Genomic DNA, 13,956 nt, shown 5'->3' on the forward strand with positions numbered 1-13,956 from the left:
TATTGAAGAGTTATTATACTGTCTTATAAATTGAACAGTTTCTTTTTTTTTTTAAATCACCAACGAATCAAAACACAAAAAACCTTATACATAGATACAACGGATTGAAGTCTTGAGGTCTCAGTGGTTATGATCGACTTTCCATCATTAGTTATCCGTAAAACCAGTTTAAATTCCCTGTTGAAATTAAGTTAAATTTCAAATTAATTGACATCCCTATTCCTTGGCTATTGTTTACGGTTTAAAAGCGACGAGTCGTCACAATATAATTAGTGAGATTCTGTAGTTAGGGGCAATATTCTGATATTCAGTGAATCTCATATAATTCACTCAGTGGTTCAACGATTTTAGCGCGATCATCGGGAGTTGCAATTATTATTGTCCGGGATGCCATTATCATTTGCATTTCCCTTGGAAACTACCGTCGGTCCTACGTGATAACTGTCTGGTTAGTTAGACTATTTTCTTTAAATCAGAGGATCTTGAGGAAGCCTAATACCATTCGTCATGTGAATCCACGCCATACGAGAAAACGATATGTTTTTATCACAAAAAAGGTGAATTGTCAACCCTAATATAAAAATTTGTCTGAATTTTCAATTTAGCAGCGACTATTCACGATTTTTTTTTTCTCAAAAAAAGTTAACCTGAACTAATTTTGCTAAAAATCTAATAAATTACTTTAATAACCTTATCAAGAGTTATTATCGCCGACATCAATCCACAACTGAACGCAGCCTCCGCTATGTCGGGACCTGTTGGTAGCGGCGGCACCATTGAAGATTCATGCGTCAGCGAAATTAAGACAAAATCTTAATTCCATTTATAATATTTTACGACTTCCATAACTGATCGGGGGTAGTTTCAAAAGTATCGTTTTCTAAAAAGAGCGTAAGTGATGCTTATAGCGTTAAGAACCTTTGGGCAATACTTTTAAAACTATTTTTAATTGATCGTAATGTATTGTTAGTCAATAATTATTCTGGCACGATCTCCATATTTCACTGTTATGATTTTAGTAAAATTTGAGGAAGCGTATGACAAATACTTAAAATTTAATTTTCGATTGATTATTTTGTTCCTTGTCAATGACTTAAACAATTTTAGCACGCTTTTACGAGTAATGGTTTGGTATGTATCTCTATGTAACAGAATTTTAGAACGTATTTTTTATCTACTTTAAAGCGTTGAATTGAATTGAGACTTCGCACACCTAACAAGGAATTCCAATTGTTTTTTACTTTTTAGTTCAGCTACCTACAAAAGTGCGCTTATATAGTTTTTTATTATTGTTATTATTTATCTACGGTAAGTTGCATTGCTTATCTATTCGTAAGCAATGTAAAACTTTCTGTCTAGAAGTCGAAATATTTCGATGTTCTTGACGTCATTGTTTTTCTACGCCGCTTCATTCGCGAGTAAATCATAATTTGCGCTCTCCCCGTTTTAAAGTACGAGTATTTCAGATAAGGACTGCATGTTTGAACGTGTTACGCGAAATTCCGTCATATAACCTCCGGTAATGGATCGATCTGATACACTCTGGGTGCTGTTGGACGATACTAGTTTTAACGTTAGCAGCAGGTCACTGTTCTCGTTAAAAAGTCCTATCTGACATTTAGTCCATAGCATCTGCATAGAGTTCCTTGCTGGATCTTATCGTGGGATGGGAAGGTTTATTAGCCACTGCATCGTGTGAAATAAGTTATGTTATTTTATTATTATTAAAGAAAGAGAACGTAAAAAATTTTTTAATGCTTAGAAGGGTGGACGAGCTCATAGCCCACGTGGCTTTAAGTGGTTACTGGAGCCCATAGACATCTATAACTTAAATGCGCCGCCCACCTTGAGATATAAGTTTTAAGGTCTCAAGTATAGTTACAGATCTAGCTGTAAGTACATTCTACAAGCAGCTGTCCTTAAGCAGATAGGCCATCTTCGGAGACTCTCAAGCACTTTCAGCAAATAATCCCCATGTAAAAGCTGTACAGGACTCTGGGTGATCAACTATCGCTCCCAGAAAATAATAAAGTAGAAAGTATTTTAAGCCTTCTTACCTGAGCATTAGGGGTCAAAGCTGCTGAAATAGCATTCTGCTGAGCAGCGGCTGCGGCGGCTGCCGCCATGCTTGCTCCGAGCGGCCCGTAAGCTGCGCCGTAGTAGCTTCCCATTGCTTGACCCATTCCTCCACCGGCCATACCTATGAAAAAATGAAAAAAATTAAGCCATTCATCAATTAATAGCATTCATTAATCTAATTGTAAAATTTTTGGTAAACGTTATGATTTACTTTTGTTATTTGCTTTACATTCGTAACTTTTAGAAGCACTCGAGAAAAGTTCATACCCGATCCTGTAGACTGAATGGTAAACAGTCGACGTCGCCCAAAGCACGTCATTACGGATCCTCCCGATCCATTAACGGTGCTTTTAGTTACCACAAGCACCGGTCACCGTCCTCGTCGAACCCGTCGCTTGCGACGAAGGGCTCGACGAGCGAATTAACCCATAGACACAGCCCACTGAGTTTCTGGCCGGATCTTCTCAGTGGGTCGCGTTTCCGATCCGGTGGTAGATTCTGCGAAGCACTGCTCTTGCTAGGGTCAGTGTTAGCAATACTCCGGTTTGAGCCCCGTGAGCTCACCTACACACGTTAGGGTGAAGCTGAAATAGCCTCTCAAGGCTATCAGCATAAGTAGGAAAAAAAAAGAGAAAAGTTCTTTGTCAAATATGTAGGTACTAATGTTTCTAAAAAACAGCACACACGTACATTTAACAAACTTCAACTAGAAAAAAAAAGTATTTGAAATTCTAAGTTCGAACTGCTAATAACATTCAAAACGTCTAATTCAGTTTCACACCTCAGTCGGCAAGTGGCCGCCCCGTAATGGACACTGCTCCATTGAGTCCGGCTTCCACAACACTCATAATGGCTCGCCGGGAACTCAGATTCGAGCACCAATTAATTATTTCATTGTACTATGAATAATCCGGCTGCCCTCGAGTGCTATTAACTGACGGTCAGTTCCTTAGAGGTTTATATTAAATGCGCCTTAGGTACGGGTTAGTTTGCATTGGTCGGTTGTTATGAATTATCATTAAATAGTGGTGGAATGCTGTAAGCGTTTTAACGGTTTGATTCGAGTTGCTATTGCGAGTGGAGATCAGTATTCATTACAAGCATTTGTTTCTGTTTATTAGGGTTGGTTTATTTATTCTGATTTATTTATTAAATAGGTATGTCTCTACAACGAAAGTTGAGATTATCGACGTATTTTTGTTAATTGTTTTTTTTTATTATTATTTATAGACGAAACAAATATATAAAATAATTTGAACAGTTAGTGTTAAATGTTCAAGGAAAACTGTTTCTCGAATGCATCTACTATCGAATCAGAGTCCCGACCCCCTGAGAAGATCAAGAGAAAGAGAGCATTCACAATAATATAGCAGCATAGTATTTTTTTTTTTTAATATGTTTTAAGTACTTAAATCCATTCTTAGACAAATCGGGGCATAAATTGATTTCTCCAATACGAATGTCAATATTCGAGTTAAGTACGTGTATAATTCAACCAAATTAGGATGTCACCGCAGTCTACCCACTTGTGACGTTATTACATGAGACTCGATATACACTTCATGTCTTGCCGCGTAAAATATTCGAAAATAGAATTTAAATAAATAAAAATATGAGACACCCTCTTTGTGGTGGCGTCAATCCTATCTATAATATATTATGAGGCGCGACCGCAAATTAAAATGTTGTACCATCAAAGAATCGTGAGCTCTATGTCGGCAGGCATGAAGGTGAAAATTGCATGTGTACTCGTGAACGCTAACAACCTTTTGATAAGGGACGTTGGAGATGTTTTTATTATATTTTATAATTAAATTCGCTGTCATCTCCTGTGGGTATGGCGGTATCTATTGGCATTTGTCGATTCAGAGTGTCTATTTCAAAATGCTATCCAATTTTTATTTATGAAACTCGTGTGAAACGCATTTTCTTCGACTTTCACGAGTCGTAGACATAATTATAACTAAATTGCAGCTTAATTTCACGTTTTTGCGTTTTTTATATTAATATTTCCAAAGTCTCGAATATTTTACAGTTTCGTGGTCACGGATTACATACGAAAGTAACTAACTGTAGACGACACAATAATAAAATAAAAATAAAATGTATCCGCGACTTAAGATGGTAAAGGTTGTTTTAATTATGTCCAGTCACAGAAACTATCAATTAAAATTTTAAAATTATTTCGTGCATCATCATGATAATTTGCTTCCAGGGAAACTGGAAAAGCAGCTGACAATCCACACATTTTAGAAAAGCGATTATCGAAGTCGCCTATCACCGGAAATTCTGCACTCTCAAACTTGAAGATGCTCTATCCAGCTTAATCAGCGAAGTATATGATTGCTTCATACCAGAAACTGGAAAAATCCTGTTGGTTAAAAATACCACTAGTGCTTGTGGTGAAGTTTAGGCAGGTGTACGTGGCAGTAGTAGGTACGACGTGGTAAAACTTCAGGTATCTGACTCCGATTATTTTATCATTAACTGAAAACACTCTTTATCTCTCACACTTTTAGAAACCCTTATAACAGAATTTATGCGACACACCTAATATGAGAAAATTCCTTTAAGACAAAAACAAAACTGGGGATAATTTACTATTTATTTTGGTACCCGTATTAGCGAAAATTCCAAGGGCTTACTCGAAATAAATCCGATGAAAAAACACGTAATCAGACATACTATTTTCATAAAAGAAACATGTACAATGAGTGTAATTTCATACATGATTCGCCATAAGCCCGCTCAAGTCCGGCCCGCTCCTTGCATTAAGCACAGAGTAGGCACCCTTATTGTGTCCACGATAAATAGAAAAGGTCGGACACGACCCCTAAATGGGATTTCCATTCGGGTTTTCCTATTCAATAAGGCTATTTGAATGTGTTAAATTTCACGGAAAAAAATTCTTATTTTCCGTGACGTCAGGTGTTTTTTCTTAGGTGATTTATGGTGACCTTAGCGATAAGATCCCGTTTGTGCATGCAAAATGGTCCAGGTAATTCGGATCGAACGAGGATTTAGTGTTACGGGTCTCGAATATTCTAGTGATTTTAGTATTAGCAGGCTAAAAAGAGTTGTGTGGTAATGATTTGCGTCGGCTATTAATCAAATGATCCAGGTAAACGACCCCAGCCTAGTTACAACTTCATCATTTGTACGTAAGAGTTGTAGCCAATCCTTATCTTCTTATGTAACTGCCTTTACTTCTCTCGTTGGAATTAATGGTGACACTCAGGTCAGTATCTCTGTTTCTATGTTACCGTTAAAAAGCATTCATATATTCTAATCTGGCCTGTCATCTTAAATACGATTTAAGATGCTTAAATGCTATCCGGCACACTACGAGTACTAATACTCCCATAGGCACAATCCACCTAGTTTCTCCCCGGATCTTCTCAGTGGGTCGCGATTCCGATGCAGTAGTAGATTCACCGAAGCACACTTACTCTTGCTAGGGCTAGTGTTAGCAATTCTCAGGTTGAGCCCGTGAGCTCACCCACGTGTCCGCATGAAGTCGGAATAGCCCCTTATGCTACCAATGATTAGGTAGGGAAAAAATCTACAGCTTTCGTCAATTATCAATAAATATTCGTGCTTTGACTGATTTAGCATAATCAGACAGACCGTTGATAATCATAAGTTTGGTATCCGTTATTAGGTGTTTTTTTTTAATTGCAGACCTTCGTGGACGAGGTCAGAGCCCACCCGGTGTTAAATGGTTACCGGAACCCATATACCTCTACAAAGTAAATGCCGCCACCCACCTGGAGATATGAGTGTAACGTCTCAGTATAGTTACAACGGCTGCCCCACCCTTCAAACCGAAACGCATTACTGCTTTATGGCAGAAATAGACAGGGAAGTGGTACCTACCCGTGCGGACTCACAAGAGGTCCTACCATCAGTAAAAGTAGCTGTAATCTCTTCATCGAAATTATCATTCGTGAACTTGGCCCTTATTAAGTGATTCACAATCGAATCGCTTCCAAGCCGTTTTGATCTGCACCGCAAATTTGAGGTACATACTAAATTTCTTGAAAGTAGTTAAACTTTGATGTCAATAAACACAAGAATTTCCCTAACTCATTGCTAAGTACCTACGTTTTTGAGTACTTTTTAAACAAGAAACTTCAAAACTTCTAGTAAGCTTCTAGTAAAAATAGCACAAGAAAGTTTTTAGTTCGGAGTCCTGATTAGAACCGCAAAATGGACCCTCAAGATCCAAGCCTCGTGTTCGAGTTGTTCTATTTGGATCCGCATTTTTTTTCCAAACCAACAAACTTACAGGTGAGGTTCTTTGTCGAAGGGAAACTTCCACGGTATCGTCTGTACCTACCGTACCGTACCGACCCGTCGCACTGAACGTACCTTTGACAAAGTTTCAGAGCTTTCCACGAATAAAGTTCAACGTTACCTGTTAATTAAAATTAGTCATTTACATTACACTTTTGATGTTGCACTGCATCGGTTTCAGAGTTAATTTAAACCTTTCGATCGCATTAATTGGGTTTTTGTCGTTGGATCTGTTGTCGTGTATTTTATGTTTCGTGCTTTGATGTTTCGGTAAGGATTCGTTGCGATAACAGAGCGTATTAGAAGCGGGGATGGAAGTAAAGGGGAAAATAATTCGTTTCTCTTATCGTTTAAATAGTGGGTTTCTCTAAATGCCTATTCGGGTTGCACAACGTAATCATGAAGTAAGTGTCTATTGTTTCGATGAAGTATTTTTCGTTTTTTGATACAATAATAATTATTAGGAATTCGGTTGATAGAAGTCTCATTTGTAGAGTATTAAAGTACCACACATTTACCTGTGAACTTAAAATATTACAGAAGTAAAAAACCTATCAAGGCTTTTTTCTCTTTTATTAATTCTGTCTTGGACCCCGTTCTTATGAACATTTGTCTGAGTATCCTGATCTAGTTAGAAAGAGAAATAGCAATGAATGTAAGCACATACATATAACTATAACGAAATCCTTACTGGTTTAAGCTTGACTGAAATCTGCAATGAAATTTGTAGTAAAGTAGAAAAATAAAATATGTCCCAGCAGTATTATTATCAATTGTGTTTGGAACAAACATTGCTAAATATAGGGAAATCGCTAGAAAACCTTTGTGGAGTTTTTTTCCATATTCAAACGCATTTTTCCTCGTCACAGCCGTATAATAAGACGATAATCGATTACCTAAATCAGAATTCGACGCCAACAAATGACGAGCGAAATTTTACGTCGCATCACAAGCCTCACCCCAGTGTCCGACTGTCGGCGTACTTAACAAACCGTGGTTGAATTGATAGATTAGTTGTGTTTCGTGCAAATCATCATGTTTTGTTTAGAATGTTTCCCTGTGCGAGCTTCGATTAGAATCATGGATGAACTCTAGTTGGGATTTCGGTTTTTGCGTTATGTTTCCGATTGAAGATTTTTAGGCAGATGCCTAAATTAGATATTCCCCAAAAGTACTGTTGCCTGACTCATTAACTTTAACTCATACCTGAATATCTATTGGTACTTCATCCCAGCTCTATAAAAACAAACTAATTTTATTGAAATGGAGTTACATGTTCAGAATGATAGCTAGATTTATTTTGAAAACAAAACAGAAAAATTATAAACAAGTCATTTCCTTATATCATAAACTAAAAATAATCTCGCTGCATACGTTCACTCCAAGCGGCGTTTCGCGATCAACTGTCATGTAAATGACGTCACGTGACCGGAAGCAGTTTGGTGGGGGGAGGAGTTTCCGGCAGCGCACGCGATTGGTCACTTCCGTTCAGTAACAAACTGCCAGTACGTAATATGCTAATAGTGAATAGGCATTTTTATTGGATTATTGTACGGATTAGTAAAGGGTCCTTTTTAGACTATAATGGTGCTCCGATATATTATTGTGTCAAATATTGTTTTGACGTCTGTAATATATCATAAACGCTACATTAGCTGGATTTTTAGTAAGTACATACAGGATGTTGTAATTGTTTTACAAAGCGGAAAAAAGAATATTCTAAGGTCCTTCTTCTTCCTCCTCAAGTAATTTTCTCACTAATGAGGATCCTGGCTTCGACGTAAACGCTACAGCAAACTCCTCCGCTTGCTATGATCTTCAGCCTAATGGTGAGCCTTAGGCATTGGCATTTTGAGGCCACAACACCAGACAACGTCTAAAGCTTCTTCTTCGCCGAAGTCTTTTACTGTCTACGTGGCCCGTAATTATGCGCCTTTCTAGATTATCTGTATTTCAGTGCGCTATGTGACTAAAGCACTGGGGTAACTACCTTACAGAGGCATATTGTAGAGACGGCTTGGTGATTGTCGATCCCGAGTTGTTTTAGAATGGGGACGTTAGTTTGTCGAGCTGTTTTAGGAGTGCTAAGCATTTCTCGCCAGGCCACATCTCCAAAACGTCGACTTGTACCCTGTTCGATACCTTTAGTGAACAAACCTTCGGAATCTTATAGGAATATGGAGGAGACCAACGTGCGGATACAGTAAACGTTAGTGTTTTTTTTGATGTTCTGATCTTTCCTTGTCTTGAAGAGCTTAGTTAGGGTCTGGACCATTACAACGCGTCGACGAATTTCTTGACAGCCTCTCCTATCCAAGGTATTGGAATTCCTAGACAGACTATTCATCTAGTATGCCGGTAAGCTGAACTCTGTTGGATCTGTCAACCACCATCAGTTTGATCTTGCTTTTATTTATACTGAAATCAAGTTCTTTGATAGTCTGCTGTAGTAAGTATTTTATCTATGTTTCAGAGGCAGCCAGACAACAAAAGTGCTGTCTCGCTGGAGCCTTATTTACTTCCAGTTTGCTCATGGCGTCCTCTATCTTTGACATTACCTGCCCGCGCAGACTCACAGGAGGTCCTACCACCAGTAATTACGCAAATTATAATTTTGCGGGTTTGATTTTTATTACACGATGTTATTCCTTCACCGTGGAAGTCAATCGTGAACATTTGTTGTGTACGTATTTCATTAGAAAAATTGGTACCCGCCTGAGATTCGAACACCGGTGCATCGCTCAACACGAATGCGCCGGACGTCTTATCCATTAGGCCGCGACGACTTCAAAATTAAGCTCTAGTTCCTCAAATCCTAGTGTAGTCGGATCGGTATTGGCAAAATCCTTGCAATACTTCTTCCATCTCTCCACCGCCTCTGCAATATTATTGATTTCCTCTCTCCGTCGTTGATTGTTCAGGAGCTTGGTTTAAATAGCGAGTTACTCTGAAGATCTTTTTGAAGAGGCACAGATGAATTCTATAAAAAGGTTTTTGTCTTTCTTTCTCTCTGTTTTTATTAAATTGTGCAGTTGCAAGTGTTGTTCTTGTGCCTATATCGTATTTTTGGTCTACAGTTCTCCCGTCTTGGTTCTTAAATCTCATATCTGGTTAGATATCTAGTCCTTTCGAGTTTATAAGATTTGTAAGGGCCTTAATGTTGATGATAAACCATATTAATTTGCTCAATTACGCATTAACACTTTTATATTATTTTAGTAGGCTTTTATTTCACTAAACCATAATCTAGTATGACAGTTGGAGGAACATCCACATCGTTACAATGGTGTAATTTTGTTTTTTGGATAATGGAATTGCTGCTGTTTGGTGGTTGGTTACACCAGAAGTTGCCTTAAGACGAATTGTGACAACAACTTTAAATGAATGAAATTTCATTAATTTACATATAAATAAAACGAAAATAGAACTTGTGCTGTTCGGAAAAAAAATGTCGCCCTGTGAGTTATAAATCTCTTTATCTTCGTGTGGGTGGTGTTGTACTCCTATTATTTGTTGCATCGTATATTTTTCTCTAATGTTTAGTTTGTTGCATGCGTGTGAAGTTGATAAAGAAGAAAAGAATTATGTTTCTGAATCTACGTTAATTAATACTTCTTTTACTACTTCTTTATAATTTCTTCTTAAAATCTTTAATTATTACTTCTTTCTGCCTCATCTACGAAATACAGTCTCTTTTTGTTTCGGTTAAATTTCTTAACCATCTAATACATTTTTTATTGTTAATCGAGTAAGTGGCTTTTAAAACTATATATGTAATATAATTTTTTTTTCCCGAATTTCAGAAAAAAAGAATGTTATTCTACATTACCACACGTCTGCTGGCAACACACCCGAACAACGGCGTGAACATACAAATAAAAGAAAACTCGTATTTAATTCTATTATTTGAGATATAACAAACACGGACAGAACACAATGGGACCATTAACTACCTTATAATAACGTGCACTTGTGTCACTAAAAGCGTTTTGGTACTGTCGTTGACAATGTCCGTTATAAAGCATATTAATTATATTTATTTATACAATATTAATTAGTTTTTGTACTTTGTCATAGATAGTTCTACCTAAATTTATCCCCATCGCTCATGACACAGAATTTCTTGACATACGCGAATATCTCTCTCGTAAACTTTTTACTGGTGGTAGGACCTCTTGTGAGTCCGCACGGGTAGGTACCACCACCCCGCCTATTTCTGCCGTGAAGCAATAATGCGTTTCAGTTTGAAAGGTGGGGCAGCCGCTGTAAACGTTGAGGCCAGTTATCAATAGAAGCACGCACTCTTTCCATGTGAAAATTATTCACTGCTAATCGTACGGATTTTAGGGACTCCAAATTATCATGGCGTTTAGAGCAAGCCGTACCCTCTAAAACTGACCATAAATCATAATCCAGCGGATTAAGATCGGGACTAGACGACGGCCAGTCTTCAGCTCTGATGAAGTCCGAAACGTTCGTTTCCAACCAAACTGCGTAGACCGAGCTTTATGACCTGGCACCGAGTCTTGCTGGAAGGACCATTCTTGATTATTGAACATGGTGTTGTTAAGGGGCTTCACTACCTTCCCAAGAATGGTATCTTGATACACTTGTGCCGATGTTTTGATACCTTTTTCACAAAAGTATGGCCCAGTCACTCCTTCATAGCTAATACCCCACCAAACCATCACTGAAGTCGGATAGTGCCCACGTTGCACTCTGTTGACTAATTGGGAAGTTTCCTTAGAGCTTTAAGCATAAATACGGTCATTTTGTTAAAATGTTGCTCAATTGTAAAAAAATTCTCATACGTAAACAAAATTTTTCTATGACCTCCCTTTGCGTACCGCTTCAGTAGTTGTTTCGATTTTACCACCCTATTCTCTTTTAAATTATCAGTTAAGAAATGACCAGTACGTCTCTTATAGGCTGCAAGTTATAAGTCATCCTTTAAAATACGCGACATGCTATCTTCATCTCCCGAGATAAAATCTTTTGGTTTCGGACAGGATTTCTTCGAATTCTTTCCCTTACTGCTTTGACCACCTTTTGCGTACGAACACTACGTGAACGGCCAGGTCTTTTTCTGTCACAAACAGAGGAGGTCTCATTGCACCTATTAATAGCCCGGTACACAAACATTTTACTAATACCAAGCGTATGGAGAGTTTTGAAAATTGCATTTGGCTCCATACCTACTTTGTGTAATGCAATCACAGCGATTCGGTTCTCTTTATCACCCCACTCCATTTTAATATCGCATAATATTGTACAATGTATTGGCGCAAAAACACAAAATGAGAAAACTTAATGAGCAATCATATAAAAATGACAGATTCCAAATTCAAATGTAATATTTTATTTATTTTTAATTGTAACAGTATTTATGGCCAGACTAAGTATTTGTCAACCGATTGTTCCTTCTTTTTTTATTAATAGTTGGTAAATAGTTTGTTAAAATCAACTTTGAGGTTCAAACATTAAAAAATCTTGGAAATATAATAACTTTTCTTTTCTAAAATAAAACACACATAAAATTAATAGGAATCTAAAGGTGTCGTTGATTCTGGTTGAGTTTTGAACTACTGAGCAAAAACTAGTATTTTTTAAGAACATCTCAAGGCATTTTTACGTTACGTCACAAACCAGTACATCAAATCCACCGGATGTTAAAGGTTTCTTACTTAGTCATTTCTGAATGGATACCTTTCCCGGTGTTCCGGTTTATAAATATGAAGGCCGTTATCGCAAAGCAATGGAGGTTTTGATCGCAACATATCCTTATTTTAATGCTCTAATATAATTCTCTTATCTTTCGTGTACTAATAGGCCATGATAACAATGAAAACAAAAGTTCCGAGAACTACCTTAGATATTAACGAAAAAAAATCTATTTTAATTAAATAACAGTTTTAATTTCCGTTTATCGTATGTATCCGTTTTTCATTTTAATAATGAGATTTGAAACGCGAAATTAATTCTAAGAAAGTTGACGACACTTGAAAACCGGAAATATTAGTAAATAGAGCTTGTAATTTGAAACATGCCAGTGTGGGATGTATAGAGAGCAAAATGTAAAGACGACACGAAAGAGCTTTGATGAAAGCGCAGGGTGTAAGCCGCTTTTCGCTGATTGTAATGTCCGTAGATTATAAATAATATCCACAGATTATAATAAATATTGAAAATGCTACTTTAGCAATATCTGTAGACTATTATAAGGTAACCGTATGTCATTCTGTTTGCCTAGTCTTACAACTAGCGCTGTCAGTTATACGTAGCTTCTCGGGATCCTCCAAAAAGTCCACTGAAAACCACAATTTTATTGAGATTATATTTCCAAATATTCAAATTAATCAACTTCATTTCATTTCACTTCTTAATATCATTTTTTTATAAAAAAATATATAAAGGATTAGGCTGTATGGTATGATACCTTTTTTTTATTGCTTAGATGTGTGGACGAGCTCACAGCCCACCTGGTGTTAAGTGGTTACTGGAGCCCATAGACATCTACAACGTAAATGCGCCACACACCTTGAGATATAGTTCTAAGGTCTCAGTATTGTCACAACGGCTGCCCCACCCTTCAAACCGAAACGCATTACTGCTTCACGGCAGAAATCGGCGGGGCGGTGGTACCTACCGGTGCGGATTCACAAGAGGTCCTACCACCAGTAAAAGGTCCAGTAAAAAGTAAGAGGTCCTACCACCTTTGTCTTTCGTGTTGGAAAAATAGAACTTCTAATAGCGCTGTCAATGTCGTTACTTTCTAATCTATAAGTTAACTAAAATATAGTAAGTAATGTGTGGTAGACAAGGATTTCATCAAAATTATAATATATAAGCTAAATTTTCGTTATTATTTTAGATATTCTTATTAGAAAGACTTATTAGAAAGGGAGTAAGGGGAGATCGGAATGCTACCTTCACCGGCCCTATTGTCAACCCCACCTGCACGCGCCGGATGGCGGCGGCGACCAACAGGTTGCCGTGGTGCTCCCTGCTAGAGAACGAACGGGGCAATGGCGACCGAGCAATGGCGGTATAACCATACACACCCGTCAGGACAACCTGTACGGAAGAGGCGTCAGAAACCTTGGGGATCAAATACCCCCTAAAATGCTGGTGCAGAAGGCAACGGGAAACCACTGCACTAATTTCCCACGAGAGTCCTGAGCAGGTCGTATCCGACTGATGCATGACCACGACCACTCTGTCCAGAGTGTACGAATAGGAAGAATTAGAAAGACTAAATACCCAACTATTTTAGTTTATCTCGTGTAAAGGCGGCTGTGAAAATGTTTTAAATTAACATATTGTATTTGACTTTAATGTTTTATCCCTACATGCATTACACAATTAAAATTTAATACTAAACTGTAATATTAAAAAAAAACTCTGATTTTATGAAACTCTATAGGCTATTTCGTTAACGATTGTCCAACGCCCAATCAAAGCAAATATTGGCCCATTGTAATTGTACAAGTGAATACCTCGACACGAATTATGTTGGACACACAATGTTCGGAATCTGTTGTGCAAACATTTGTGTTGGCTGTCCGTACAATATGAACCTGT

General features: G+C 37.6%; 1 protein-coding gene across 1 annotated transcript in view; it reads right to left on the reverse strand.

Annotated features, from left to right (window-relative positions):
* Positions 1–13,956, reverse strand: part of Sox21b (SRY-box transcription factor sox21b) — a 71,024-nt gene that overhangs the window by 11,946 nt on the left and 45,122 nt on the right. The window contains exon 4 of the mRNA XM_028180278.2: positions 2,058–2,200. Coding sequence (XP_028036079.1) covers positions 2,058–2,200 — 143 coding nt within the window. The remainder of the gene's footprint in view (positions 1–2,057; positions 2,201–13,956) is intronic.

Source organism: Bombyx mandarina, chromosome 04 (assembly GCF_030267445.1).
Source record: "Bombyx mandarina strain Sakado chromosome 04, ASM3026744v2".
Lineage (NCBI taxonomy): Eukaryota > Metazoa > Arthropoda > Insecta > Lepidoptera > Bombycidae > Bombyx > Bombyx mandarina.